This window comes from Prionailurus bengalensis, chromosome E4 (genome assembly GCF_016509475.1).
Source record: "Prionailurus bengalensis isolate Pbe53 chromosome E4, Fcat_Pben_1.1_paternal_pri, whole genome shotgun sequence".
NCBI classification, from domain to species: Eukaryota; Metazoa; Chordata; class Mammalia; order Carnivora; family Felidae; genus Prionailurus; species Prionailurus bengalensis.
Window position 1 is genome coordinate 20545711 of NC_057360.1, and position 27427 is coordinate 20573137.

Below are 27427 nucleotides of genomic sequence, written 5' to 3' on the forward strand. Positions count from 1 at the left end.
CCTTAGATTAGCTCTGTCTGCTTCTGAACTTACACAAATGGAATCATACAACAGGTATTATTGTGTCTGCTTTCTTTCACTCAACTTCTCTTTATTGTGATATAATTTGCATACCATAAAACCCACCGTTTTCAAGGATACAATTCAGTGGTTTTAATATATTCCCAAAGTTGTCCAACCATCACCACTATCTGACTCCATAACACTCCCAACCCCCTCACGCCCATCCCTGACAGTCACTAATCCCTTTCACTCAGTTTTCCATGTGTGGCACTCAGCTACGACATAGGTCAACAAACTTTTCTGCAGAGGGCCAGAGAGTAAATATTTCAGGCTTATGGCCATAATGCCTCTGTCACAACTATTAAAAGCTGCCATAACAAGGAGAAAGCAGCCACAGACAACATATAAACAAATGGGTGTGTCTGTATTTCAATACAATTTTATTTACAAAAATAGGCAACTGGTGGGCCCACAGATTTTCTTGACAGTGTGCACAGCAGTACATTTTTTTGTTGTATAAATTCTATTTTATGAATATGCCACAATTTACTAATTCATTCTGTTGTTAGACAATGAAGTGTTTCTAGCTTGGGGCTATTATAAATAATGCAACTGTGAACATTCTTGTACATGTCTATGTCTTCTGTGTCTCCTATGTCTACAACACATGCACTCATTTCTGTAAACCAGAAGCAAAGCTGCTAGGTCTCTCCCACATTACCACTCATCTGGTTCTATTTGGTTTCATCAAGAGACAGTAGGTCTGTGCGGTGATATAAAAGAGAATCATTATTTCCTACTTTGTAACAGCCATTATGTTTTAAGGAAATTATTTCATTTAATCCTCACGATGACCCAATAAAGTGCAGTGAGAAACAGGCTTACATAAGGTCACAAAGTCAGTAGTAAATAGACATGCTGGAGTTACGCACCAAACCAGGTCTGCCTGCTCCAAAGCCTGGGCTTTCCCCTACTCTGCATATCACACAGAGGGAAAGAGCAGAACAAATGACTCCATATAAATTTACTGTTCAGCAGAACTGACACAAAGGCAGGCCTCACAGTTTATGAAGTAAAACAGTTCCACTCCTAAGACAGCCACGCTGAAACGACTGGTCTTCCCAACGTGCACTCTGCTCAATGACTGACCTATTTCTATCAACACACATTCATACTCAGTCTCCGTCTCAGAAGCCCAGATTCTTACTTTGTGAACTTTGTGGTAGAGATTATTACAATTTTCAAAGACAGAAGGCTTAATCTAGCAATTCTGTACAACACACTGGACGTATATGTATATATCCGTACACTGGTGGTGATTAGAACAGCTAACTTAAATAGCAGTTTCTTCCATTCACCTTCAAATCTCTCATTAAACTATTGATACAATAGTGTTTTTCATTTCCATTACCATATTCTTATGTGTAAGCTCTAATGTGCCAAACAGCCCAAATTCACATCAGCGATTATTTTATTTCATACGAGTCATAAAAACTTATTTTTTAGTCATTCTGAGTGTTTTTTCTAAAGAACAGCCCATCCACGCCCAAGGTGGTACCGGCCAGTCTTACCTTGCCGTCTGTGGTGGTGTTGATCCTGTAGTGATACACACGGCCCTCGTACCTGAGCGAGATGGACAGCTGCCCAGGGCTGCTCTCACTCTCCCGCACCAGGAAGCTGCCATTGATCAGACTGCTGAGCAGGTACTCCGCAGCGCTGCGCGACACGGGCCCATGGTACCAGGAGTGTTTTTCCAAGCTGTTCACTGGGGTGATGTAGTTGCTTGGCACCCAACCTTGGCCATTCTTAGAGCGAACTTCACTCCACTCACCATTCTGGTTGTAACCAAGGACGCGTAGCTTTTCACCTGGCCATGACATCATCAGAGAAGAGAAGAGAGGAGAAGAGAAGAGAAGAGAAGAGAACTTAACTTCAAATATCAGCAGTCTATTATCAAACTCTGAACTCTGTGAAAAATCAATCAGGAAATTTTACGCCAACATTTAAAAAAAATAATGAAAACAAACTTGGCTGCTCATCATATCCTGATTGATCTCTTTAGCTTGTGGCTTAAAGACAAGCAGCACAGTTAGAAATAACCTTCTGGTATTTACTAAAGGTTTTTACACCAACTAAAAAAATGCCATTAGGAAACTCCACGTGTGGTATAGTATGGTGGCATACAAACACAGAAAGGTTCCCAATCCATAAACACAGAGAATACACCGCTGATTGCCAGAGGGGAGAGGGTGGGGCATTGTGCAAAATGGGTGAAGGGGAGTGGGAGATACAGGCTTCTCTACAGAGAATAAACAAGTCACAGGGATAGATGGTACAGCACAGAGAATACAGTCAGTGGCATCGTAATAGAGTTGTGTGGTGACAGATGGTAGCTACGCTTGTGGTGAGCACAGCACAACAAATAGAGCAAATCACAGTGTTGCACACCTGGAAGTAATGCAGTATCGTGTGTCAACTATACTTGAATTTAAAAAAGACAGGTTATTCTGGAAAATGACACAGTCTCACCCTTCAAAGAAAAGTTCATTTTTCTCAAAACAATTTGTCAAGGAATGTATCTTATATATGGTTCAATGTTAACAACAATCAAGGATTAGGGATGAGAAATGTGAAATACAAAGTCACTCTGAAATTTCAGTTGGCACCAAAGCAGCAAGACCATCTACGTAAGAAACAAAAAACAACAAAACAAAATAGAAGCACAAACCACAGAGCTTTCTGTTTTCAGAAAAAAAAACTGCTTGGGGGGCAGGCGGGCAGTTAGGACTCCCAAAGCACAATCTTTTCTAGGACTCAAGTTTTACCAGTTATAGTTTCCCAACTTCCCTCCCATTCCTTATGAAGATGAGTCAGTCCTACTCATTCCTCTAAAATTAGTGTGTGGGAAGGGAAGCCGCCACTGAAGCCAGAACCCCAGACAAGTTATTCAGAATGTCTTTGCTGTCAACGTCAATGTCCTTAATTTCTCTATTAAAGTTGTGAACCTCAGCTTTAAACTCCCTAATATACATTTTGCCCCTAAACTTACAGCTCAGACAAAACAGGAAAGGTGAAAGAGAGATCATGCACATGGCCCACTAGTTATCAGGCAAAGGCCACTGAGGAAACACTCAAAATCATTATTCTGGCAGTCACTGAACATTTTCAGCAGCCCACAGAAACGTCTACCACAGGATAACTTTATTAGCTCCTATGATCTCATCTTTGACCTGGATGTGACATTCAATGACAAAAACAGGAGTATGTACTCATAAAATATACATATGTACACATGAGTAGATAGGAGCATGTGGTGTGGTGGTGGGAATGCACAGATAAATACTCACCAACCATATCTGCAGGTAAAAAACCTCAGTGCTCCTAGAAAAGCTAAATAGAACTTGTTCCTCTATAGCTGTTCTCTATTGTACCACAAGAACTAGAAACGTAAAGAATTAGCATATTACTGTTGCTTCCTTACAAATAACTGCTAACGGTGGGTCATCATTAGCAGGATACAGTCAAAAACCCTGTTTTTGTCTATTTTCCTCTCTTTTAGAAGTTAGGAGGGGAATTTTCTACTCTGGAAGTTTTGAGCACCAGGGAAATTGACGATAGGACTAGTGGGGATGTAAACATGAGCTCTACTGACAGAGGAATGCTGGGAGAACTGTTTTTTTATTTGAAGCAAAAAACAATATTCAAAGGAGGAACTATAATAAATTGTCATTATTTTTTTTAAATGTATTTTCTTCTCCTTTAAAATGTAAAATAGCTTTAGCATGACATCATTTTATATTAATAAGAACCTGATAGAAAAATCTGGCTTCTCGTGGGTTTCATGAGAAATCCCTGTTTGCCATGAGATAACAAGAATCCCACCCCCTGAGCTGCACTCTAGCAATTGCCATAACTGGTAACTGAGGAGTCAACAGACTTTCTTTATCGATGTTTCCTTGGTGACTGAACTATCTTAGAAAAACCTCACATGAAAAGTCTATCTAGAAAGAATGTTCTGAGTCACTGCTTCACCAACTTCTCCACTGAAGTATCCATAAAGGTAAAAAAAAAAAGTGTGTTGTAGCCCGAAGAGACTACTGCACAGTATAAAATTCTTTGAAATCCTTTGTTTTATCCTAAAAGTTCATGTAAAAGTTTCCCCCCATGCATAAACCTCATACACACAGAAATATTATCACCATCCCTTCCCCAAAAACTACCTAAAGTCTTCAAGTAACTTGACACTAGATCACCCGCTTTACTTTTTCTATGCCTCTAAAGCCTCCTGGCACAGATAAATATGCCCTCACACCCACTCAGGGACACATCTATACCCCAGGTTTGAGTTAAGGGTTTCTTTTGCTTTTGGTTAATCTGGCTGGATTTAAAAAACTGATGCATGTAAAAGTTTTATAAAAGGGTAACATTCCCTGAGTGGAGGTCTGCCTTAATCTGGTTTATTCACTCCCATTTAAAATTTTATTATCAACCTTACAAATAAAAACTGTATGTCTGGCAAATTATCGTTTAAATTAGTTTCATTTAAGTTAAAAATTATCCTTGGGGCATCTGGGTAGCTCAATTAAGTGTCTGACTTTGGCTCTGGTCATGATCTCGTGGTTCGTGGGTTTGAGCCTGTGCTGACAGCTCAGAGCCTGGAGCCTGCTTCAGATTCTGTGTTTCCCTCTCTCTCTGCCCCTCCCTTGCTCATGCTCTCTCTCAATAATAAACATTAAAAAAAAATTATCCTGAAATATATTTTTTCCCAGTAGGAGGCTTTCACAAATTCAGAAGAACAAGCTTAGGTAGATTAGTAATCTAATTCATGTACACAATAAGAACGTCCCATGCTTCTTTTTTTTACTTTTTTGTAATTTTTTTGTATTTTTATTATTTTTTATTTTTTAAAGTAATCTCTACACCCAACGTGGGGCTCACTCACAACTCCAAAATTAAAAGTCACATGCTCTACCCACTGAGTCCCAGGCACCTCTCTTTCTCATAGAAGGTCCATATTTTCTGTCCTTATTCAAAAAACTAATAATGAATGATTTTACTTAGTCATGTTCTTAGCGCTCCCTTTTATAAACTTTCTACTAAAATAAATGACTATTCTCTTGAGAGTATTACTGTAATAGAAATCCTGCCTACTATTCCTTTCACTAGCCCATATAAACACAAATGAGAGATTTGTCTAGGCCAGTGCTACTCAAAGCAGGTCCACAATAAGATATGACACTTGTGCTGGAATGTGAATCACTGGACTACTTCCTTCTTGTTCAAAGTCTTGCTTTGCACCTAGGTGGCTCAGTAGGTTAAGCATCCGAATTCGGCTCAGGTCATGATCTCACAGTTCGTGGGTTCGATCTCAGGTCGGGCTCTGTGCTGACAGCTCGGAGCCTGGAGCCTGCTTCAGATTCTGTGTCTTCCTCTCTCTATGCCCCTCCCTTGCTTGCACTCTGTCTCTCTTTCAAAAATAAAATAAACATGGAAAGGAAAGGGGAAGGGGAAGGGGAAAGGAAGGAAAGTCTTGCTCCAAAACCAGAAAATGTCAGCTGAACTAAATACTACATATTATTTAGTTCACTAAATATTTTACTAAATATTACTAAATTACTAATTACTAAATATTTTAGTTCACTATGTCACTAGTGACATAGTTGGCTTACATATCGGGACCAAGTTCTTAATCTTAACAATGTGGACTGGTAATGAACTATTCTCAGGTAAGCAGTCAGCCCACGGACAACACTTTGAGTAGCACCAGGCTCTGGCAACATGACTCATCTTAGCCACAGTTCAAACAGAAGAGATGTATAGTAAACCTAGTGCCACCTAAGACGAATGCTGCATACTACATATAGAACTGAATTCTGAGAATGAGATAAGTTTATGTATATACCACATGGTGCTTTTTCTTTCTTTCTTTCTTTCTTTTTTAATGTTTATTTATTTTAGAGACAGAGAGACAGAGCACAAGTGGAGGAGGGGCAGAGAGAGCCAGAGACAAAATCTGAAGAAGGCTGCAGGCTCTGACCTGTCAGCACAGAGCCCGACGCGGGGCTCGAACCCACAAACCGTGAGATCATGACCTGAGCCGAAGTCGGATGCTTAACCGACTGAGCCACCCAGGCGCCCCTACATGGTGCTTTTTCTAAAGTACCTTATCTCCGCTTCTCCTTAATAAACCCTATAAAGTAGACAAAGTGACATTATCCCATATACAGGCTTAAACAAATAAACAAGCCAGTGAACCAAAAATATCTGGGCCTAAATCACCTAATTTTAGTCAGAGGCAGAATCTAGAACAGACCCCTTTATTTCTTAAGCACTAATGAAAACTGAAGAGTGAGGAGATGTTACACAGAAGCTCACCTTTAGTGATGCTGAGTGTATTATCACCACTCGCCACAAAATCATAAAGTGCAACAAAGAGATTAGGGTCACTCTCAGTGGCTCCAAGTAAGTTCTCCTTGGAGCTCCACCTGATGGCTTCATTCAGTGCCTGGGGTTCAACATCACAACCATAGGGGCGGTGCAAGGCTTCTGAAAGACATAAAAAGAGAAAGGAATTGACACTAAGTTCAACCATTAAAAATTCATTTGAATTCAGTACATACGTAGTATTTTAGCTGCTGGCATATATGTATACTGAAAGTTCCAAGGTGGAAAAGAACTGTATAATATGGAGTCATGAAGAATGAGCAAATGGCATGGTCTCCTAAGTATGAGAAAAGTCTATTTGTTGAAAATATAACAAGACAAAAGATCACAAAATGAGCATTTAGCTGTAATTTATACATATTCACCAAAATCAGAAATAGAAAGAAAAAGCGGTTTTCTCAAAATGGAAAAAGGAAATCTCAAAAAGAAACGGCAATTCATTTCATAAAACATATCAGATATTTGGTGGTGGTGGTGGTTTTAAGAAAGTACAGTTATGTTTTATAAGTCTTCCCAAACTACCCTCCTTCTTCCCTTGCTCTCTACACATAAAACAAATTCTGGAAAAGATAACAGAGACTTTAAGAAATATGTACATATGGCATAAACCCAGATCTCCATTTACATATAGAAAAATTATAGAAACAGTGCTTCCAGAAAGAAAAAATACTAACAATATCTGTTAAACAATAGAAAAATGTTTTGGTTTAATACAAAATACTCTTGGCATTCCAAAATACCTTTGTATTACTACGCACTGTCTATAATATAATAGCAAACAATTGTTCGTTGTTTTAATGAAAAAGTTTTTATCTTATTTTCTTTTCTTAGATGGTACATTTCTGTAAGTATCTTAATCGAGAACTTAATTGAAGGCTCTAGAAAATATCACCAACAAAGGACATTTGAGTTTCTACCACGTGTAATGGTTGAAGCCTTGTAAGACCTGGTTTCTTCCTCAGGCTTGATGGTTCCTAAATTTAGTCACACTACACAAACAGGTGATCCCTACAAAGATCACCTGCTTCTCACAACCCAGGTCATTTACACAAAAAATACACTATGCCTTCAAAGGTGATTTTCTCGATCACAGAAATTATTTTTAGTGGCTGTCTGCCACTATCCAACTACCTATTGTGACATAACAACACTTTTCTATTATGTCTCTCTCTCCTTCTACTCATTTTTCATTTAAAGTTGACTTTCTTATATTTGAAGAAGAAAAATCCTGAAATCTGTGGTTTTATTTCTTTTCAAATACATTCCCTCCTCTCCATCTCTACTGCCAATGCCTCAGATCAGATCCCCATCATCTCTCACCTGGACTACTGCCTCCAGTCTTGTCTCCCTCAAAGCCATCCTCCACACAGCTGGCAAAGTGATCTATTTAAAACAAAAATTTGACCATGTCACTCTTCTTAAGATTCTTTAATAGTTCACCATCAAGCTAAAATCTTCTCAATGGCCTCCGAGGTCTTTTATGATTAGGTCTCTACCTACTTCTCCAGCTTTACCTCTCCCCACTCCATACCTCAAATTCTAAACATGAACACACACACAGATGCTTCCTGCTTCTTTGTGCCTTTACTCACAGAGTCCTGGTTACCTGGACTGTGATCTCCTCCCACCCTTCCTTTGACTGCCTGCCTTCTACTCATTTTATAGCATTCAGTTGCAGTGTATAACCTCCCCTAGGAAGCCTCACGTGCTCCCCCTCCCCGTACTCCCAAAAGCATTACACTTGCTATATTTGTACCCTTTATCTTTATGATATTCTCAATTGATTTTTATATCCCAAACTTTACAATGTATTCCTTGATATTAAAACTCTTTTTCTAGCAAGAGTTACATAGGATGTGTTCAATAACTGTTAACTGAATGAATGACCAAATTATACAAAATTATAAGTGACGGGAAATAGTGAGATGTATTTTAATCTTAGAATAGCATTAACCAATGTTTAAAAAATGGCTTCATAACTGTCTACAGAAATTCCTGTAGTAGGTTGGATCTGTAATTTTCCTGATAGCTTTAGAGTTTACTTCACTTCTTCACATTCCTTCCTCCTAAGAGGAATGTATCCTTAAAATTTCAGAGCTAATTAAATTTTGTCCCACATTAAGATTATGACAAATCTGAAGTTATGTCCAGATGTCCTGAAAAGTTAACGTGAATCGGATGTATTATTGCTCCTTGTTTACATGCAGTTACAAGGAATGGAAACAGCTGTACTAAAGTAACCAATTAGGATTACCAAACAAATAAAACACCATATTCTATGAAACATCCTTCAAACTGATCACATGTACTAGGGTTTCCTTTATTCTAATAAGAAATCATCCACTCTAGCAGAATTTCCATTGGGCTACAAAATGCCAATCCTTTATTAAAATGAAAAGAACTGCCGAAAAGTATAGAGAATATTTGTAATATTTATTAGGTTCTATAGCGAGTACCACCATGATCCACACTGATAAACGTTTCTTGCCAGTAATGGTGGTAACAAGATTAGAATGCTTTGTGATTATTACTCTATTATTCTGTTTAATTATTATCAGACAGTTCAAGTTCATTTTCTTCTTGTTGTATAGAAGTCCCCTTGCTTGAGATAAAGGGTAGAGGAACAAAATCAAGGGTAACAAGAACTTGTGTACTCTCAATGACCAACTTAGAAATAATAATTAAGCAGATATTGAAGCCAACTCTTAAACCCTAGCGAGCCAAAACCAGCAAAAACCATACAATTATACCTTACTTTGTAAAACCCAATATATGAACACTTAAGGTTTACAAAATTAATCATTTCAGTGAACATCTACCATACACCATGCTGAGCTTCAGAATATCAAGATTATAAATCACTAATAACACCATTTGGACTTACTATAAAAGACTACTCTCCGTTCTTTCCCCCAAATCTGCCTCTCCCAAAGAATTCCCTGTCTCAGTCAACAGTAATTCCTTCTTTTCAGCTGCTCAGGCCAAAAGCCTTCAAGTTTGAGTACAAACTTCCAGCTATAACATGAATAAGTTCTGGGCATCTAACATATGATTATAGTTAATAATACTGTATTATATACTTGAAAGTTGCTAAGCCAGCAGACAGTAAATGTTCTCACCACAACATAAGAAATGATAATTACATGTGATGCAGGTACAGCTAATGCTATGGCGGTAATCACTATGCCATATGTAAGCGTATCAAATCAACACACTGTACACCTTAAACTTACACAATGTTAAATGTCAATTATATCAATAAAGCTGGGGGAAGAGAACCTTGGAATCCCCATGGACTCCTTTTTGCTCTCACATACTACAACCAAACCATAAGGAAATCCTATTGGCACTGCCTTCAAAAATATACCCAGAATCTATCCACTTCTCACCCCCTCCACTATTTCCTTGTTACCACCATCATCTCTCAGCTAGATTTCCCCACACTCCTGATTTCCATGCCTCTATCCTTATTCTCTCCTGTCTATTCTCAATACACCAGCCAGTGTTTAAAGCGTAAGTCAGATTATGTGACTCCTCTGCTCCAAACTCTGTGATAGCTCCCTACCTTCGAGTGAAATGTGAAAGTCCTTACATGAGCCTGCGAGGTCCCTTGCAACTTGTCTTGCCCAATTCATCTGCCTACACCCCTCCCTAGTTAACCTCGTTTTGCATACTGGCCTCCCTGCTATTACTCGAACAAGGCAGGCACACTCCTGCCTCTGGACTTTTGTCCTGGCTGTTTCTTCTGTCTAAAACATTCCTCCCCAGACATTCACATGACACGTAACTCAAATGTGACCCTCCTGGTACAGCATTCTCTGACTATTCTATTTTAAAATGCAGCTATTCCTGACAGCACTCCCACATACCCCCCTCCCCATGTCTCCTTCCCTATTTCTCTCCAGAGCTCCTCTTACTACAAACTATACACTTATTACATTCATATATATTACTTAACTGCCCCCAACTAGAGTATCAATTTTATGAGGACAAGGATTTTTGTATGCTTTGTCCACTGATAAATTCCAAGCACCCAGAACAGTGCAGGTATGTAAGAGTCTCTCAAAAAACATTTGTTGAATTAATGAATCACGGGTACTGTTATGCTCACATACTGTACCACTATGAGAGGACAGAACAGAAAACCAAACTCTGGATCAGAAAAGGTTTCAGAGAAGAGAAAGCACTTAAATTAGGTGAACAGGAACTGTGCACTCACAGTGCACAGGCTGTCAGTGTGCAAGGACAGGTCTATGACATGTGATTCATCTGAACTGAAGAGAAGCTCCATCAAGCTTGAAAGGTTTGTTAAAGGCATGAAGTTCAGTTTCTTCAAAACCACACTATTTGAAAAATGGCAAAGAGCACAATTTGATGCAAACTTAATAAGATGTATAGAGGCCAAACAATACTGTACCTTTCTCAAATATACAAAATAACAAACACAGGATAAAAGTTATTTTTGAGGCCAAAGTACTAAAAAGAACCATGACTTGGAAAACAATCCTTTTCACTCCCCACTCCGGTTCTTCCCATCTCTACTTTTATGACTTTTTTGGTCAAGTCAAAGATCTTATTTCCTTCCTTTCTTCTTTCTTCCCCCTCACTCTTTTGTTCTCATAGAACTAATAAGGGTCAATTTCCTGTACAATCCGTCTGCACAGGATATCCATTTAAACGCCATCCTATCCGCTAAGCATCAAACAAAAGGAAAAATGTTTCAAAGACAGAAAACATCCTAACATTTTCCTGAGGCCAAGAATGAACACGTATTAAATCATAAAGAACTAAATGCAGGAGAACAAGCTAAGGAATTGTGGGGGGGGGGGGGGGAAGCCTATAGGAAGAGCAAGTAAATAACAGTGTTATCCAGTGGGTCGTAGTCTATGTCACTTTCCTCGTCAGCTTAAAAAAGACACATCTGGATGATTCAGATGTACTGAGCCTATACAAATGCAAGTGTGAAGGCTGGAAATATTTTTGAAAAATGTGAAATCACTACTATATATTAGGTATGCATTATATTACATAACGGGTTAATTTTTTGTTAATCACGGTTTTTGAGGTAGATTATGGAGCTAAGATGAGAGAACGATATAGGACCCAGGGAGCAGAAATAGGGTTGTTAAGTAAAGGTTGATTTTATTACTTTTTTCTACTGACAGACTTGCAGAAGACAATAAAAATAAGGCAAAACATAGAAATGGCAGTTTTTAAAAAGTAAATTATCAGGATTAAACTAGTTAAAATCTAGAATAAAACTCAGACTCAAATTCAGAGAAAATTCCTAAATTTAATGTTTAATTTTATTAAAAAACACTTTTCACCAATCAGTCGTTCAATAACTTTTATCAGTTCAATTAGAAATTGTCAGATAGTGGGGCACCTGGGTGGCTCAGCTGGTTAAGCGTCCAACTTCAGCTCAGGTCATGATCTCACGGTTCATGCGTTCAAGCCCCATGTCTGGCTCTGTGCTGACAGCTGGGAGCTTGGAGCCTGCTTTGGATTCTGTGTTTCCCTCTCTCTCTGCCCCTCCCCTGCTCACACTCTGTCTCTCTCTCACTCAAAAATAAATAAAACGGTAAAAAAAAATTTTAAGAAACTTGTCAGATAGTAACTGGAGAAATAAATATACAAAATTTTCAGTTGAGGCATTTCTAAGCATTTTACAAACCCTTATCTTGCCAGAATTCTACTTTACCTGACTGCATATTCTCTGAGAAGCTAATACTTTTTTTTTTTTTTTTTTTGAGAGAGCATGCGACTAGGGGAGAGGGACAGAGGGGGAGAGGGAGAGAGACAGACAGACAGAGAGAATGAGAATCTTAAGGGATCCTGAGCCGAAATCAAGAGTTAGATGATCAACAAACTGAGCCACCCAGGTGCCCCCAAAGCTAACACTTTTTAATACTGTTTATGTAAGGTGGTTGGAAAAATCATTCAACAGTTCTCAAGGTAACTTAAGTACTTCATCTCAAGCCATATGTATCTTAACACCACAAAATACTACATATCACTCATTTATTCTTTCCTTCAGTAAGTACTTACTGAGATCCTACCATGAAATACCAGAAAAAAAGCAAATCATTCCTAAATGGATGATGAAGTATAAACCTGCAGAGAAAAGTTTCCTTGGAGAAAACCTGTTTACAATAAACCACCACATACGCTTTTAAAAGAGGGAAACACCCTAAGGAGACTCATCTTTTGCATCACTTAAATTAACTTCACTGGTCGAAACTGACGACAGTAACAGGAGTAGAGAAAATTTTTTGAAATCTCCATTCATGTTTGATTATTGTGAGTATCAACCCTCCCCCAAACTATCACCTTGGAACCATACCTGTCACGTTGGGTAGAGCAGTTTCTGAGGCCTCACTACTGCACAGGCAGCAAAGCGATGAGTCCTGATCTCTGCCATAACTATTGGGTGGAAGCAGGACTGTTCCAAGGACCATTCCTCTGCCCAGAAGCACAGAAGTTAAACTGTTCTATGTAGAGGAAGTCTTAGAATTCCACTCCCTGACAAGCAATACCACATGCATGTGACATTTACTCATATACTCAGTGGCCGGAGGAAGCCAATAGAAGGGTAAGCATTTACAAGTCCCAAAGTGGGCGGAGAGTAACCCAAAGGAAAGTGTCTAGTAATCAGCAAAGACTGAGTCAGATCAAAGTTACTTCAGAAGAACCTTTGGAAATGTTTTGAGAAAATAAGTAAAAACCAACATACACATGAGTAACAAATACAAAAATATGTAGGGATTAGTATATATAGATGGGATTTCTTTCCTAAATGGATGATGCAGTAAGCCTGTAGAGAAACGTTTCCTCGGAAGAAACCTGTTTACAGTAAAACACCACATACACTTTTAAAAGAGGAAACGCCCTAAGGAGACTCATCTTTTGCATCACTTAAATTAGCTCAAGTAACCACAAATCCAAAGTGAAAGAAATAGTTACAATCTGATTCATGAACAAAGAAACCAGGAAATGACTGCCTTCACTGACATTTCGGCTCTACAGCTTAATACGGTTAAAAATACAGCATGAAAAAAATGTATGGCATGATTGCAACACGGATGGACCTAGAGGGTATTGTGGTAAGTGAAAATAGACTGAGAAAGACAAATAAATACCATGACTTTATTTATATGTGGAATCTAAAAAACAAATGAGTACACAAAAAGCAGAAACAGACCCATAAATACAGAGAACCAATGGTTGTCAGGGAGAAGGGGGTGGACAGATGGGCATTTGGATGAAGGGGAGTAGGAGACACAGGCTTCCAGTGGTGGAAGAAATAAGTCATGGGGATGGAAGACACAGCATAAGGAGAGAACACTCAATGGTATTGTGACAGCACTGTGTCAGCTGGTGACTACATTTAATGGTGAGCACAGTCAAATCACTATGTCTGTACACCTGAAACTAATACAACATTGTGCTAAGTATACTTCAATTTAAAAATAACATTTTAGGGTACCTGGGGGGCTCAGTTTAAGCGTCTGACTTCGGCTCAGGTCATGATCTCACTGTTTGTGAGTTCGAGCCCCATACTGGGCTCTGTGCTGACAGCTCAGAGCCTGGAGCCTGCTTCAGATTCTGTGTGTCCCTCTCTCTCTGCCCCTCCCCAACTAGCGCTCTGTCTCTCAAAAAATAAAATAAAAATGTTAAAAATAAAAAAATAAAAATAACATTAAAAAATAAAAAACTGACACGATAATGTTGAAAACCTCTGAGTGTTAACACTTATAAGTTTTTTTTTTCCTTAATTGTTTTAAATGTTTACTTTTGAGAGTGAGCAGGGAAGGGTCAGAGAGAGAGGGAGACACAGAATATGAAGCAGGCTCCAAGCTGTCAGCACAGAGCCTGATGCAGGGCTCGAACTCGCAAACGACCTGAGCTGAGGTCAGACGCTCAACCGACTGAGCCACCCAGGCCCCCCCAAACTTTTAAAAGTTGTAAAAGTAAAAAGCTAGTCTTTATTAATATAAGGAACAAAGTTAAGTAAAATGTAAAAATCTGAAAATAAGGGTAACTTGTTGAGAATTAAGCTAGGAAAATCTGCAAATAATACACTAAATTATTTAGTGGTGTCATCTACAAAAATAACACAAGAATTTTTGTAACTATACAGTTAAGAACACTCATTGATCAACATTTACTAAGTACCTACTATGTACCAGCCACTGTGCTAGGTTTCAGGTCAACAAAAGAAACAGGGTAAAACTGTAAGATACCAGGACTGAAATAGCCTTCCATGAAGTTGAAACAAATTATAATGTCACCTCAGAGAAAGAATGTCTCTGACATAGGTAATTATTAATAGCTTAAAAAAACAAAGCTTATACTTTCAATAAAATGACCCTTTATAAAACCAGTATTGTTAACATCACAGAAAAAGCAAGAGTTAAATGACTAATGGTTACCTCAATTAAGGACTCAGTGTTTCAAACACCAGGTTGAATTTCTCCTTCCCTAGATTATAAAAAATATAAGAGAAAGGAGCTCCATAATCCATATTCTAAACATATCTATATTCCATACCACGTAATTGACTATTCAGTTAGTAAATCTGCTCTTCAATTTACCAATAATTAATAGTTACAACTTAGGAAACTAGAAAAATTAAGAAACTACAAAAGCATAATGTAAAGAAAACGAATATTTTTGTGCTGCTATGCTGCTTCCATCTAACCCACGTAATAGCTTTTAAACGTTTTAAAGAATAAAATGAAGACTGCATACAAAACTAATCACCAAAAAATGATACATGAAAGCCTAAGAAAATTAAACTCAACAAAAGTATTAGTAAGACACGTTTTTTTTTTTTAATTTTAATGTGTTTTTATTTTTGAGGGAGAGAGGGAGGGAGGGAAGGGCAGAAAGAGAAAGAGAGAGAGAGAGAGAGAGAGAGAGAGAGAACACGAGCAGGGGAGGGGTAGAGAGAGAGGGGGACCCAAAATCTGAAGCAGGCTCCTGGCTCTGAGCTATCAGCACAGAGTCCGATATGGGGCTCAAACTCACAAACTGTGAGATCATGACCTGAGCCAAAGTCGGATGCTTAACCAACTGAGTCACCCAGGCACCCCAAGACATGTTCTCATTTTAAAAATTCTTTTTCAGTTTATAACAGTGATATATGCTCATTATAGGAGATTTGAGAACTATATATAAATAGAAAGACAACAGCACATCACCCACTTCTACATCCTCATTTGTTGAATTATTAAAGTAACATTGATACCTTTGCATTTGGCTCTTTTAATCTGCATAGTGTTTCATTCATTCAGCCAATATTTACTGAGTGCCTACTAAGTGCAAAGCACTTTACTAGACAGGAAATATCTATTAGATGCTAAGCAAGAAATAAAGTCCATGAGAGATGAAGATAACAGGCTGGGAGGGGAGGAATTTCACTACTTTAAAGAAGGTGACATTTAAGTAAATGCCAAAAGCAGAAGAAGAATCTAAGCAGAGAGAATATAGCAAGTGCAAAAACCTAAAAGTAGGAAAGAACCTATAGGAAATGAAAAGTGTGGCCTGTAACTGAGAAAGTCAGAAAAGAAGCATGAAAAGAAGTTAGTAAGGTAGACTGGCTGGATGACCAGATCAAGCCCATAAGGGTGTAGGATTCTTTTCCAAATGCAATGGTAATTCACTGAATAGTTTTATGCCAGGAGGTCGTATGTTCTGACTTCCATTTTGTAAAAGACAAACACTCTGGCTACCGGGCGGGGAAAAAAATGGATTAGATAAGAAATAACATCAGAAATAGGTAAATATGCAACAGTTCGAGAATGGACTCACACTGGCTTGGAAAAGAACGGTGTCATGAAGACAAAAGTGGAAGAATTTAAAGATCCACTTTACAGATGGAACTGACAGGGCTCACAGATCACTTAGATATGAGGTAAGACGAGGGTGAAAATAAAGAAAAGCTGCCAAGTTGCAGGCTTGAATAAGTGGGCAGATGGCTATGTAATTTACTCGAAACGAAGAGCGCTGTAAATCAAAAGTTCCACTGTAGACAAGTAAATGTGAGGGATATAACTAAGCACCTTGATCTACAAATCCGAGGCTCCGAGAAGATCTTGGGTGTCAGACATCAGCATATAGATGGTGTCTAAAACCATGAATCTGGATGAGATCACTTAGGGAATCAAGAGTTAGGTGAAAGTACAGGATCATGCTTAGAGGGGGAACGACGACTTCAATACTGCAGATTTCTGATTTGAAACACGGAGGCTACAAAGAAGGGAAAAAACATGATCTTAAGTGCTTAGAGAAAAAACTGTCAACCCAAAATTCTCTGTCCACAGAAAACATCCTTCAGAAATGAAAGTGAAATAAAGACATCCTCAGCTAAAGGGAATAACTTGTTGTCAGTAGATACGCTCTCAAAAAATTCAATTCAGACATAATGGAAATAATACCAAAAGGAAATTTTTGAATATTAGGAATAAAAAAAGAGAAACAAAAATGGTAAACAGAACACTCTTCTGCTCTTGAATTCTTAATATTTGACAGTTGGAAGCAAACAGTGTAATGCAATCTGTAGGGACTTGTCAATGCATGTGGATATATGACAACTACAACACAGGGAAAAGAGAACTCTTATGATGGTAAGGTTTCATATTTCACGTGAGGTGGCCAAATACTGAATCTAAGGAGAATGTGAAAAGTTTGGTATGTATATTGAAATCCATAAAGCAACCACTGGAAAACCTATACAAAGAGATACAACCAAAAACAACAGATAAGCGAAACATGTTAATAATCCAAGAGAAAGCAGGAAAGGGGAAACAGAAGAACAGAAAAAAATTAAATGGTAGACCTAAATAAATCCAAACAAATCAGTGATTAACATTTAATAAAAATGGTCTAAATACAATTAGAAGGCAGTTTGTCAAAATAGATAATGTCTGACCCAACTACAGGCTATCTAAAAGAAACCCACTTCAACTGTAACCACAGAAGTAGGTTAAAAATGAAAGGATGAAAACATATGTTTACACAAAAACCTGTAAATGACCATTTATAGCAATATTCATAATAGCCAAAACTGAAAACTTTAACTGAAGTGTCCATCAATTAATGTATAAATAAAAATTGTTCAGCAATAAGAAAGAAGCACTAATACACAAATGAACCTTAAAAACATCCCAAGAGAAGGAAGTCAGTCAAAATGAATACATGTTATGTGATTCCATTTAGATGAAACATCTAGAATTGGTAAATCCATAGAGAAAGAAAGCAGATTAGTGGTAGCCTAGGGTCAGGATGTGGGGAGGAATATGGAATGACTGCTACTGGCTATGGGGTTTCTTTTTGAGGTGATGAAAATATTCTAAGATTAGGTTGTACTGATGATTGAAAAACTCTGAATATACTCAAACCACTGAATCATATACTTCAAATGGGTGAATTTTATATGTGGATTTATATCTCTATAAAAGCATTAAAAACATTATGCTATGTGAAAAAGGCCAGATTTAAAGTCTACATATTGCATGATTCCATTCATATCAAATACCCAAAAGAGCACATACACAGAGACAGAAAGCAATTTAGTGGTTACCTGGGACTCGCGTAGGAATGCTGACTGACTATAAAACAGCACAAGGAACCCTTTGGGTGATGAAAATGCTCTAAAACTGGATTGTGGTGAATGTTACACAACGATGTACATTTTTAAAAATCACTGAATTGTACATCTTTTAAAACTCAAATAAAAGCTCAATAAAGCTGTTTTTCTTAAAGCACAAAGGGTAATAAAACAAAAAGCAAAATCAGACTTTTGTCTGAAAGATACTGTTAAGGGAATCAAAAGACAAGTCATAAACAGGAGAAAACATCTACAAATTACATTTTTTTTAAGTTTATTTATTTTGAGAGAAAGTACACGCATGCACCTACATGTGTACAAGTAGGGGAGAGGCGGAGAGAGAGAAGGAGAAAGAGAATCCCAAGCAGGCACCATGCTGTTGGGGCAGAGCCTAATGTGGGGGTTGAACTCACAAACTGAGATCATGACCTGAACCACAATCAAGAGTCAGACACTTAACCGACTGAGCCACTGAGGTGCCCCTGCAAATTATATTTCTAACAAAGGATACACAGCCAGAATACATCAAGAACTTTCAAACTTACAAGTACGAAAACAAATCACTCAATTAAAAAAATGGATAAAAATTCTCTTCACCAAAGATAATACAGGAATAACAAATAAGATGTTCAACATCAGCAACCATTAAAGAAATGCAAATTAAAACCACAATAAGATACCACTAAACATGTACTAGGAGTGAGTAACCTAAAAATACTAAGAATATCAAATACTAACTATGGATGCAAACCAGCTGGAACTCTCATAAATTGCTGAGTAGAATGCAAAATGGTACAGCCATTCTAGAAAGCAATTTGGCAAAGTCTTGTAAAACATCACTTATCATATGATCCAGCAATACCACTCCTAAGGATTTGTCCTGGAGAAACGAAAACTTATATTCATATCAACACCTGTTATGTGAATGCTTATGGCAGCTCTATTCCTAACTTCCCCAAACTGGAAATTAATCTAAACGTCCTTCAATGGATGGGTGGATAAACAAACTCCAGCACATCCATACAAGGGAATACTACTCAGCAAATAAAAAAGGAATGAACTGGGGCGCCTGGGTGGCGCAGTTGGTTAAGCGTCCGACTTCAGCCAGGTCACGATCTCGCGGTCCGTGAGTTTGAGCCCCGCGTCGGGCTCTGGGCTGATGGCTCAGAGCCTGGAGCCTATTTCCGATTCTGTGTCTCCCTCTCTCTCTGCCCCTCCCCCGTTCATGCTCTGTCTCTCTCTGTGCAAACATAAATAAACGTTGAAAAAAAATTTAAAAAAAAAAAAAAAAAAGGAATGAACTACTGCAAAGGGAGAGGAAGCGTCTCAAGCAGACTTCACGCCCAGTGCAGAGCCTGACGAGATGCAGGGCTCAATCTCACAACCATGAGATCACGACCTGAGCTGAAATCAAGGGCTGGGCACTTCACCAACTGAGCCACTGACACACTCCCGGAGCTGTCATTTTTATAACGGCATGTATTTCTCAGAGTGGAGAGCCATACCTATCCCCAAACAGACCACTATCCCTTTTTCCTATCAGCATGAAACAGCATCACAGAGTCCTACACACAGAAGTATTTGAAAGGGGTCTTTCAATGACTATTTCAGGATCTAACGGTAGACCTTTAAACATGTTCAATTCCATTATTATTGAGCTGAAGAAACAAAGCTAGTGTCAGAACCAGATGACCTCTAGGATGGCAGCTGCCCCAGCCCTGCCTGTTATTATTAACCCTTGCCCCTCAACCTCCCAACACAGCAGCAGACTAGAATTCTAAGACAGGAGAACACCACTCCCACACTGTGCTACTTTACTCCTACATTCACCTCTTGACCTTTCCTTTTGTGAACTCAAGGCTTTAGGAACAAAAAGGTGGCCTCTCATTACAAAAATCAATCCCTAATATTGAGGTTTTTTTAGTGTTTTTTTTAATCCAAGAGCTCAGGCTCTATATTAAGTAGCGCTGGGCTCTGCCATTCAAAAAGTGAGGGGTCACTGGTTATTTAAATATTTGAGAGTACAATTTCCATTTGTACAACAGGGGGAAAATGGTAATAAGTACTTTTATGGAGTTCTTAAACGAGATTAAATTCATGTAGAGTGCTTGGGGGAGAATCTGACACCATAACTGAACACTTTAGTTCTTTCTGTCGTCTAAAAGGGGCACCTTCCTGCTTGGAAAATAAATCTATTAAAAGGTAAGAAAAATTTGTTGGGCTCGAGTTAAAAGATCTGTAGGGCTAACAAGATGTTAAAGGTACAGAAATAAAAGTAAGCAACTGAAGGGTCTCTAAACTTTTCCAAGAGTAACTCTCTTTAGGTCAGTTAGTAATAATAGGTATAGATTATCTTCTTGGCTCCCATATAGCTCACATTTGAATACATCACAAAAAGTCACAAAAATCAAAATGGTGTTTTAATCAGGACTATGCTCAAGCTCTTCCTTTGTCTCTTCAAATCCTGTATTATCTTTCAAATTGTAGTTCAAGTTCCTAGATTCTCCCTGGACCCAACCTCTGACCATTTCTAATTAAGTAATCTCTTTCTTTGCCTAAAACAGCAACTGTCATACTATCATGGGACATCTTCTATAGTGTACTTACTATAATTTATTCATTCCTTTTTTGTGTGTCTTTTTTCCTCCAATAAGATTAAGTTTTTACAGGTACAGAACCATTATGTTTCTCTCTCCAATGAAACCCAGCAAATAAATAATGATTGGTAAAAAGGATTAACACTAAAGCCTTGCGTTCACAAAAGGAAAGGTAAAGGGGTGAATACCAAGAGTAAAGTAGTACAACGTGGAAGTGGAGTTCTGCTGTCTTAGATTTCTAGTCAGCTGCTATGTTGGGAGGCTGAGGGGAAAGGGTTAATAACAGGGTGATTAATAACAAGGGTTAATAACTCAAAATTCAATATGAGACTTGTCACAAAAATAAAATCTATTATAACAGCATCTTTTCCCTTTCTCTACACCAGTGTTTCTCAAAATTTTTTTTCATTATCACCACTCCAAGGATTAAAATTAAATTTAACTTAAATTAACTAGTTTAATTTAATTTAATTTAATTCAATTTCTCCCTAACAAGAGAAATTAAAAACTGAAAGGATAAGATTTTGTAGGGTAGCATTGAGCTTTGGAGGATTACAAACCAATGTAAATACCTAAGTTATTATCACCCCTGCTGAGAACGCATGCTCTATACCTAGACAAATCTTCCAAACACTTGGAAGGTCCCAAGAGGATTCATTTGTTCCTGTTAGAGTAGGGGCTCGTTCTAATTACAAAATCATAGATGTCAACAGACTTGGATTCAAAATTTTCTACTACAGAGAAAGGAAGAGCACATTTTCTAAGCAGCGGGAAACACACACACACACACACACTAAACAAAGTCAGAGAAGAAAAAGGATTGAATACTGTGTTTTACAAGACCAATTAAGACATGGGGGAACCTGGGTAGGCTAACAACTAATACATCTTCAAAAAAACACTCCTTAAATATGTGTTCAACATTTATTCAGCAAGAAGCCTAAAGTTAGCCCTGAGGGAGAAGGGAAAGCAGAAAGGAAGAAGTGGTCCTGAATAATTCAAGTCCTGACTCCGCAAAAGGCCCTGCAGCGAATCAGAATTACCCACCTCAGCAGGCACTTTCCCATGCCCTTTGGTGGTCTCAGGCTCTAGCCCAGACATCTTATAAAAATATTCCCCAACACCACAGATAATACTCTTTATAAGAGGCTTTTTAGAAAACAATTTCTTCACCCTGTTACATTTCCAGTGAACCTTTAGAAAGTGACACTGGAGAGGAGCCTGGCTGGCCCATTCCTTAATCCAGTTCAGTGATTTTGCCGCATGAGAAATTTGGCCTGATTACAAGAGAAGAGAAGCCTGGAAATGTATGTGTGTCATAGTCGGGTAACGTGAGATATCTGTGGGTCCAACGACAGACAACCTTGACATCCAGACAAAAGAATTCAGACTGTATTGGGATACAATAGGTAATCATTCTACATTTGTGAGAAGTAGTAACACATTGATTGTGGTATTTAAAGAAGACTGGTCTCCAATGCTCCTGATGGACCCCCCTGAAGTTAAAGAGAATAACTAAAAGTCTGATAAGCAGGGATGATAAGGGCATGGTCATGGAATGGACAATGACCATTCAAGAGATCCTTTTTTTAAAGATTTTATTTTTAAGTAACCTGTACACCCGACATGGGGCTTGAACTCATAACCCCTGAGATCATAAGTTGCATGCTCTACCAACTGGAGCCAGCCAGGTTGCCCAAGAAATCTTTTTAAATTTTTTTTAATGTTTATTTTGAGAGAGAGAAAGAGACAGCGAGCGAGTGAGCACAGGGGAGGGGCAGAGATAGGGAGAAAGAGAGAATCCCAAGCAGGCTCTGCACATTCAGCACAGAGCCCAACACAGGGTTTGAGCTCACAAACCATGAGATCATGACCTGAGCCAAAATCAAGAGTCAGACACTTAACCGACTGAGCCACCCAGGCATCCCAAGAAATCTTTTAAAGAAAAAAGTTGATAATTATCTAGGAACCAAGTAGATATAGGAAAGGAAACTAATAAGCCTCTCTTTAGTTTGGGGTAAAATGAATATAAAGTAGTAACATCCAGATTTCAAAGACAGAATTATAAGACTAGAATATCAATGAGGTATACTCACTAAAGACATTACTTTAGGAGTTATCAACCTGGTTCAATCTTTTATACAAAGAACAAAGTTCTGAGTACTCCATCAAGACATTTTTTTATCAACTGAAAAAAGTGGCAATAATTACAGGGTTTTGTATTCAGTTTCCTAAATACTCTCTAATCCAAAATCACTTCTTTCTGGATGGTACCAGATAACAGAAACTTCTATTCTCATTCCTCTTTCCTTCTTCCATGCATCCTCCCTAGGTGAAATCATTCACATCTACCACTTTTAATTATAAACTCTAGGCTACTGGCGCCTGTATTAGTTTCCTGTGGTTGCTATTAACAAACTGTGACAAATTGGATGACTTAAAACACCAGATATACACCCTGGAGGCCAGAAGTCAGAAATTGGTATCACCGGGACAAAATCAAGGTGGTGACAAGGCCTCGGCTCTCTTCAGAGCTCTAAGGGAGGATCCATCCCTCGCCTCTTCTAGTCTCTGGTTGCTACCAGCGCTCTGGGCTTGTGGACACATCACTACAGTCTTCGAGACCAGCCTCTTCAGCTCTCTCTTCACATCATCTTCTCCTGTGTGTGTGAAACCTCCCCATCTCCCTTTTATAAGGAAACATGTGATTCTACTTAGGGCTTACTGAGATACTCCAAAATAATCTCCCCATCCATCTATAAAGATATCCCCCTTGCCTGCTTTTCTGCCATGAAACATTTACACTTTCCAGGGATTAGGGCATCGGTATCTTTTGAAGGGGCACTTTTCAGCCTACCACAAGCTCCCAAATCCCACCAACCCCTAACCACTCTCCTGATCAGTTGATATATAGCCTATAGCCTATGATAAATACATGAGACAGCCTATAGCCTATCGTATATACACTTCAACACCCTGAGAGAACTGAAAACCCGCTGTTTCGACTTCTGCTTTCATTTATTTTTCAGTTTAGTGTGCACATGCATGCATGTGTGTACTCTTATAGCTGTTTATGGCATACCCATTCACCCAGGCATCCAACCCAGAAACCTCATCAGCACTCTAGGAACCTCTTCCTTCCCTGATTCCCTCTATCACTATTATTCTACAGATTCCACCTCCCAAATCTCTCTCAAATCCATGTATTCCACTCCCTTACCACTGTCTTACTTTACACCCTCTTTATCTCCTTTCCTAAGCTGCTACAATATTCATCTATCTGATCTTCCCGACTTGAGTTTCTCTGCTCCAGTCTAATACCCACACTGCCTCTAAATTGGTATTTTGAAGGGGCAAGACCACCTCAAGTTATGTTCCTACTCAAAACTTCTAAGGGTCTGGGCTCTCTACTGCACAGTTAAATTCCAAATTCCTCAGCATGGTATGAGAAAGATCTGCCATGGTATGGCACTTGTCAGCCTCTCTAGCCTCTCTTCTCCCATCTTCCTTGTATCTTATGCTTCATCTATACCTCTCCCAGTAGTTCTCTGAACATTTCACTTTGTTCCATCTTTGTACATGCTAACTCTCTCCTACAATATTCTTCCCTTCGAGGTACCTAGTGAACTCATTTAACACAATTCATACCTCTTCTGTTCAATGTTCTCAAAAGTACTCTCTCTTACCTAAAATAAAGTTTATAACTCTACACTAAGTCATAATCACACAGATTTTTGTTATTAGTAGTTATTTGTGAGGGAGAAATACTGCATAACACAGAAACATACAAAGTACTATTATTTATAATGTGTGACTCCAGCCTCACCCCACTTAAGGGCAGGGATTATGTCTTATTCATATCTATTTGCCTAAAACATGTATTCAATAAATATTTGTTGACACATCATTTTTTCTTAATTATAGAAACAATACTTGATCAGCAGAAGTGATACGTTTTTAAGAAATTTCAAAGCAAACTTCATCCCTAGGTAATTAGTTTTTATACATTTATAAAACAATTTTAATTTTCAAGGATGAACAAAATTTAAAACACACATTGTGATCCATTCCTCAAGTATTTTACCCGCTTTATGGCCAAAATACCCAAGTGCCCAAAAATATAAACCGTCCCCACAGGTTGCCAAAATTAAATTGCAGAGTTTTCTAAGTGTTTCAGAAATTTATTCTAATGAGCTTATAATTTTATTTTTAAATGGCATGCTAAATCATGTGCTGGTCTTTATAAAACAGAAATTGAAATCTCCCCACTCCGTCTCAGAGCTTCATTTCCTCACAAAGTTGAATCAGAAGTTCGGCTTTCAACTCCACCCTCAAGGAAATGGAAGGCATGTTATAATTTATTATATTCAGAGACATGAGTGAGACACATTTTTCCCGTGTCTTTTGCATTTTCCTCCTGTTTCTTATTAGAAGGTATGGTCTTTTCACGCAACTAGAGGTAAGATCTATAATTTGGTCCTAGATAATTGTATTTCTTCAATGGGGTCTGAAGCCCAAACTCTTGCTAACAGAAAGTGTTATCCTGCCTTGCTTAGTTCCATGTGCAGGTGTCATTCTTGAAAGAGGATCTTGTATGAAGGGAGTGAGATGAACGGGGGACTCAGGAATTCTCGTGTTCTAAGAGCACCTCATTAATATCATCTCTCTAAAAGCACCCTCTTCTCAGAGCGCCTGGGTGGCTCAGTCGGTTGGGCATCCGACTTCAGCTCAGGTCATGATCTCACAGTCTGTGAGTTCGAGCCCCACATCGGGCTCTGTGCTGACAGCTGGAGCCTGCTTCAGATTCTGTGTCTCCCTCTCTACCCCTCTGTCTCATGCTCTGTCTCAAAAATAAATAAAAACATTAAAAAAAATTTTTTAAAAAGCACCCACTTCTCATTTACTACATGATAATAATAATAACCCTCTTTTTGAAGGTATAAGTTGTCCTTTCTTTAAAATTTATTTATTTACTTTGAGAGAGAAAAAAAGAGAGCACAAGCTAGGGAGGGGTAGAGAGAGAATCCCAAGAAGGCTCCACGCTGTCAGTAGAGAGCCCAGTGTGGGGCTCAATCCTATATACCGTGAGATCATGACCCAAGCTGACCCCAGGAGTCCGATGCTTAACTGACAAAGCCACCCAGGCATCCCTGAATGTATAGCTGTCTTGAGGTAACATTAAGATACATGCATTTGGGAAAGAGTCATCTGGCCATTGCAGATCAGACTCTTTAAACAGATAGCTGTTTGCATTCAACAATATGATCACTAATTTTGTCTGTATTAATCCCTGTATCTTGTACATAGTAGGCACTCAATTATTTTTAAATTAATGTGCACAAATCTCTACCAACATGCAGTTTCCAGGCAAACTAAAAATGACTCAAAGTTGGGGTGCCTGGGTGGCTCAGTCAGTTAAGGGTCTGATTTCAGCTTAGGTCATGATCTCACGGCTAGTGAGTTCAAGCCCCACATTAGACTCTGTGCTGACAGCTCGGAGCCTGGAGCCTGCTTTGGATTCTGTGTCTCCCTCTCTCTCTGCCCCTCCCCTGCTTGCTCTCTCTTTCTCTCTCTCTCTCAAAAATAAATAAAACATTAAAAAAAATGTTTTTGTAAATAAATAAATAATGACTCAAAACAATTCTAGCCCTCTCTACAGGACTGTAATGAAGTTACCATTTATGGAGCACATATGTACTAGGCACTTTACAGACTTTGATGTATTATAATTTGTAATATCATTTCCTACAGCTCTGGAAGACAGGCATTACTGTCACCAACAAATGCTCAGAAATGTCAGGTAACTTACCCAAGTTCCAGAGCTGATGAAGCCAGTTATACCAACCTCTAGCTCTCATCTAACTTCAAAGCCCATGCTCCTTTCACAATTTCAGGATGCCTCACTCATTCCATAAAAAGTGACACAAAAACTGGTCCTTCTAACCTTCTGGAAGAGAATTTCAAAACAGATGCCCCAAGTGCAATGACTTTGATTCTTCTGTCCATATATAAAATGACATTTAAGGGTCAAACCTGAGAGACTAATTAGAATGCAATATACATGTGCTTACCAACCTAGTCCATTCCATCACAGAAAACTTGAAATTTCTGCCATTTATTCCAAGCAGAATAATCACAGATTTTTCCAGAATGCACAATAACTCAGGGAGGAGTTCTAAATATTTGTATAGATCATGCCAGAATCTAGAATGCATGCAAAAATACAACCTCTGCTCTGACTGGACAATTTTCATCTCTTTTTTGAACAATTTTATTGAGACCAAAATGGAATGGATGGGGTCTTTTCTTTTGATATGTCCTCAAAGAAAGGAAGAGCTGAACAAAAAGTCTTCCCTTAATATATGGCTCATCTCACAAACATCACACACAAAAAGTAACGTACATATGGGTATTCATTAGGAAATGATTCTTACAGATCTTAAAGTTCTCTAACCTGACCCTTTAGAACACCTGTCACTGCGCTGTAGATAATTCAGCGATAATCCTTTCATGTAATGATAAAAAAAAAAAAAAATCAAAAGAGCTGTTTTTCCTGTTTCATATCCATGGAGTTAGTTTTCTAATATCTATGAGGAGGATATTTATGTGCAGACACAACATACACTCCCTATTCTTGGGTCCTGGCTGTAAGCTATTTCCTCCTGAACTCAGGTATTTCTAATTGCCTTAAATGAGGGAAATAAAACTTTATTCATTATCCTTATTTTGGCAGCTATTAGCTGTCCAAAGCAATAGAATCCTCCCTACGGGA

The 27427-nt window shown here is 38.4% G+C and overlaps 1 protein-coding gene across 8 annotated transcripts in view; it reads right to left on the reverse strand.

Moving 5' to 3' along the window:
• ABL2 (ABL proto-oncogene 2, non-receptor tyrosine kinase) overlaps positions 1 to 27427 on the reverse strand; it is a 113130-nt gene that overhangs the window by 22571 nt on the left and 63132 nt on the right. For 2 of the 8 annotated variants that reach the window (XM_043567597.1, XM_043567592.1), the window contains exons 2-4: positions 7768 to 7830; positions 6379 to 6549; positions 1575 to 1870 (exon numbers count right to left, since the gene is read on the reverse strand). In XM_043567597.1, the coding sequence (XP_043423532.1) occupies positions 1575 to 1870; positions 6379 to 6549; positions 7768 to 7830 (530 nt within the window). Of the gene's footprint in view, positions 1 to 1574; positions 1871 to 6378; positions 6550 to 7767; positions 7831 to 12790; positions 12993 to 27427 lie in introns of those variants that run through there. The other 6 variants (XM_043567599.1, XM_043567595.1, XM_043567598.1 and 3 more) reach the window with 5 other exon arrangements.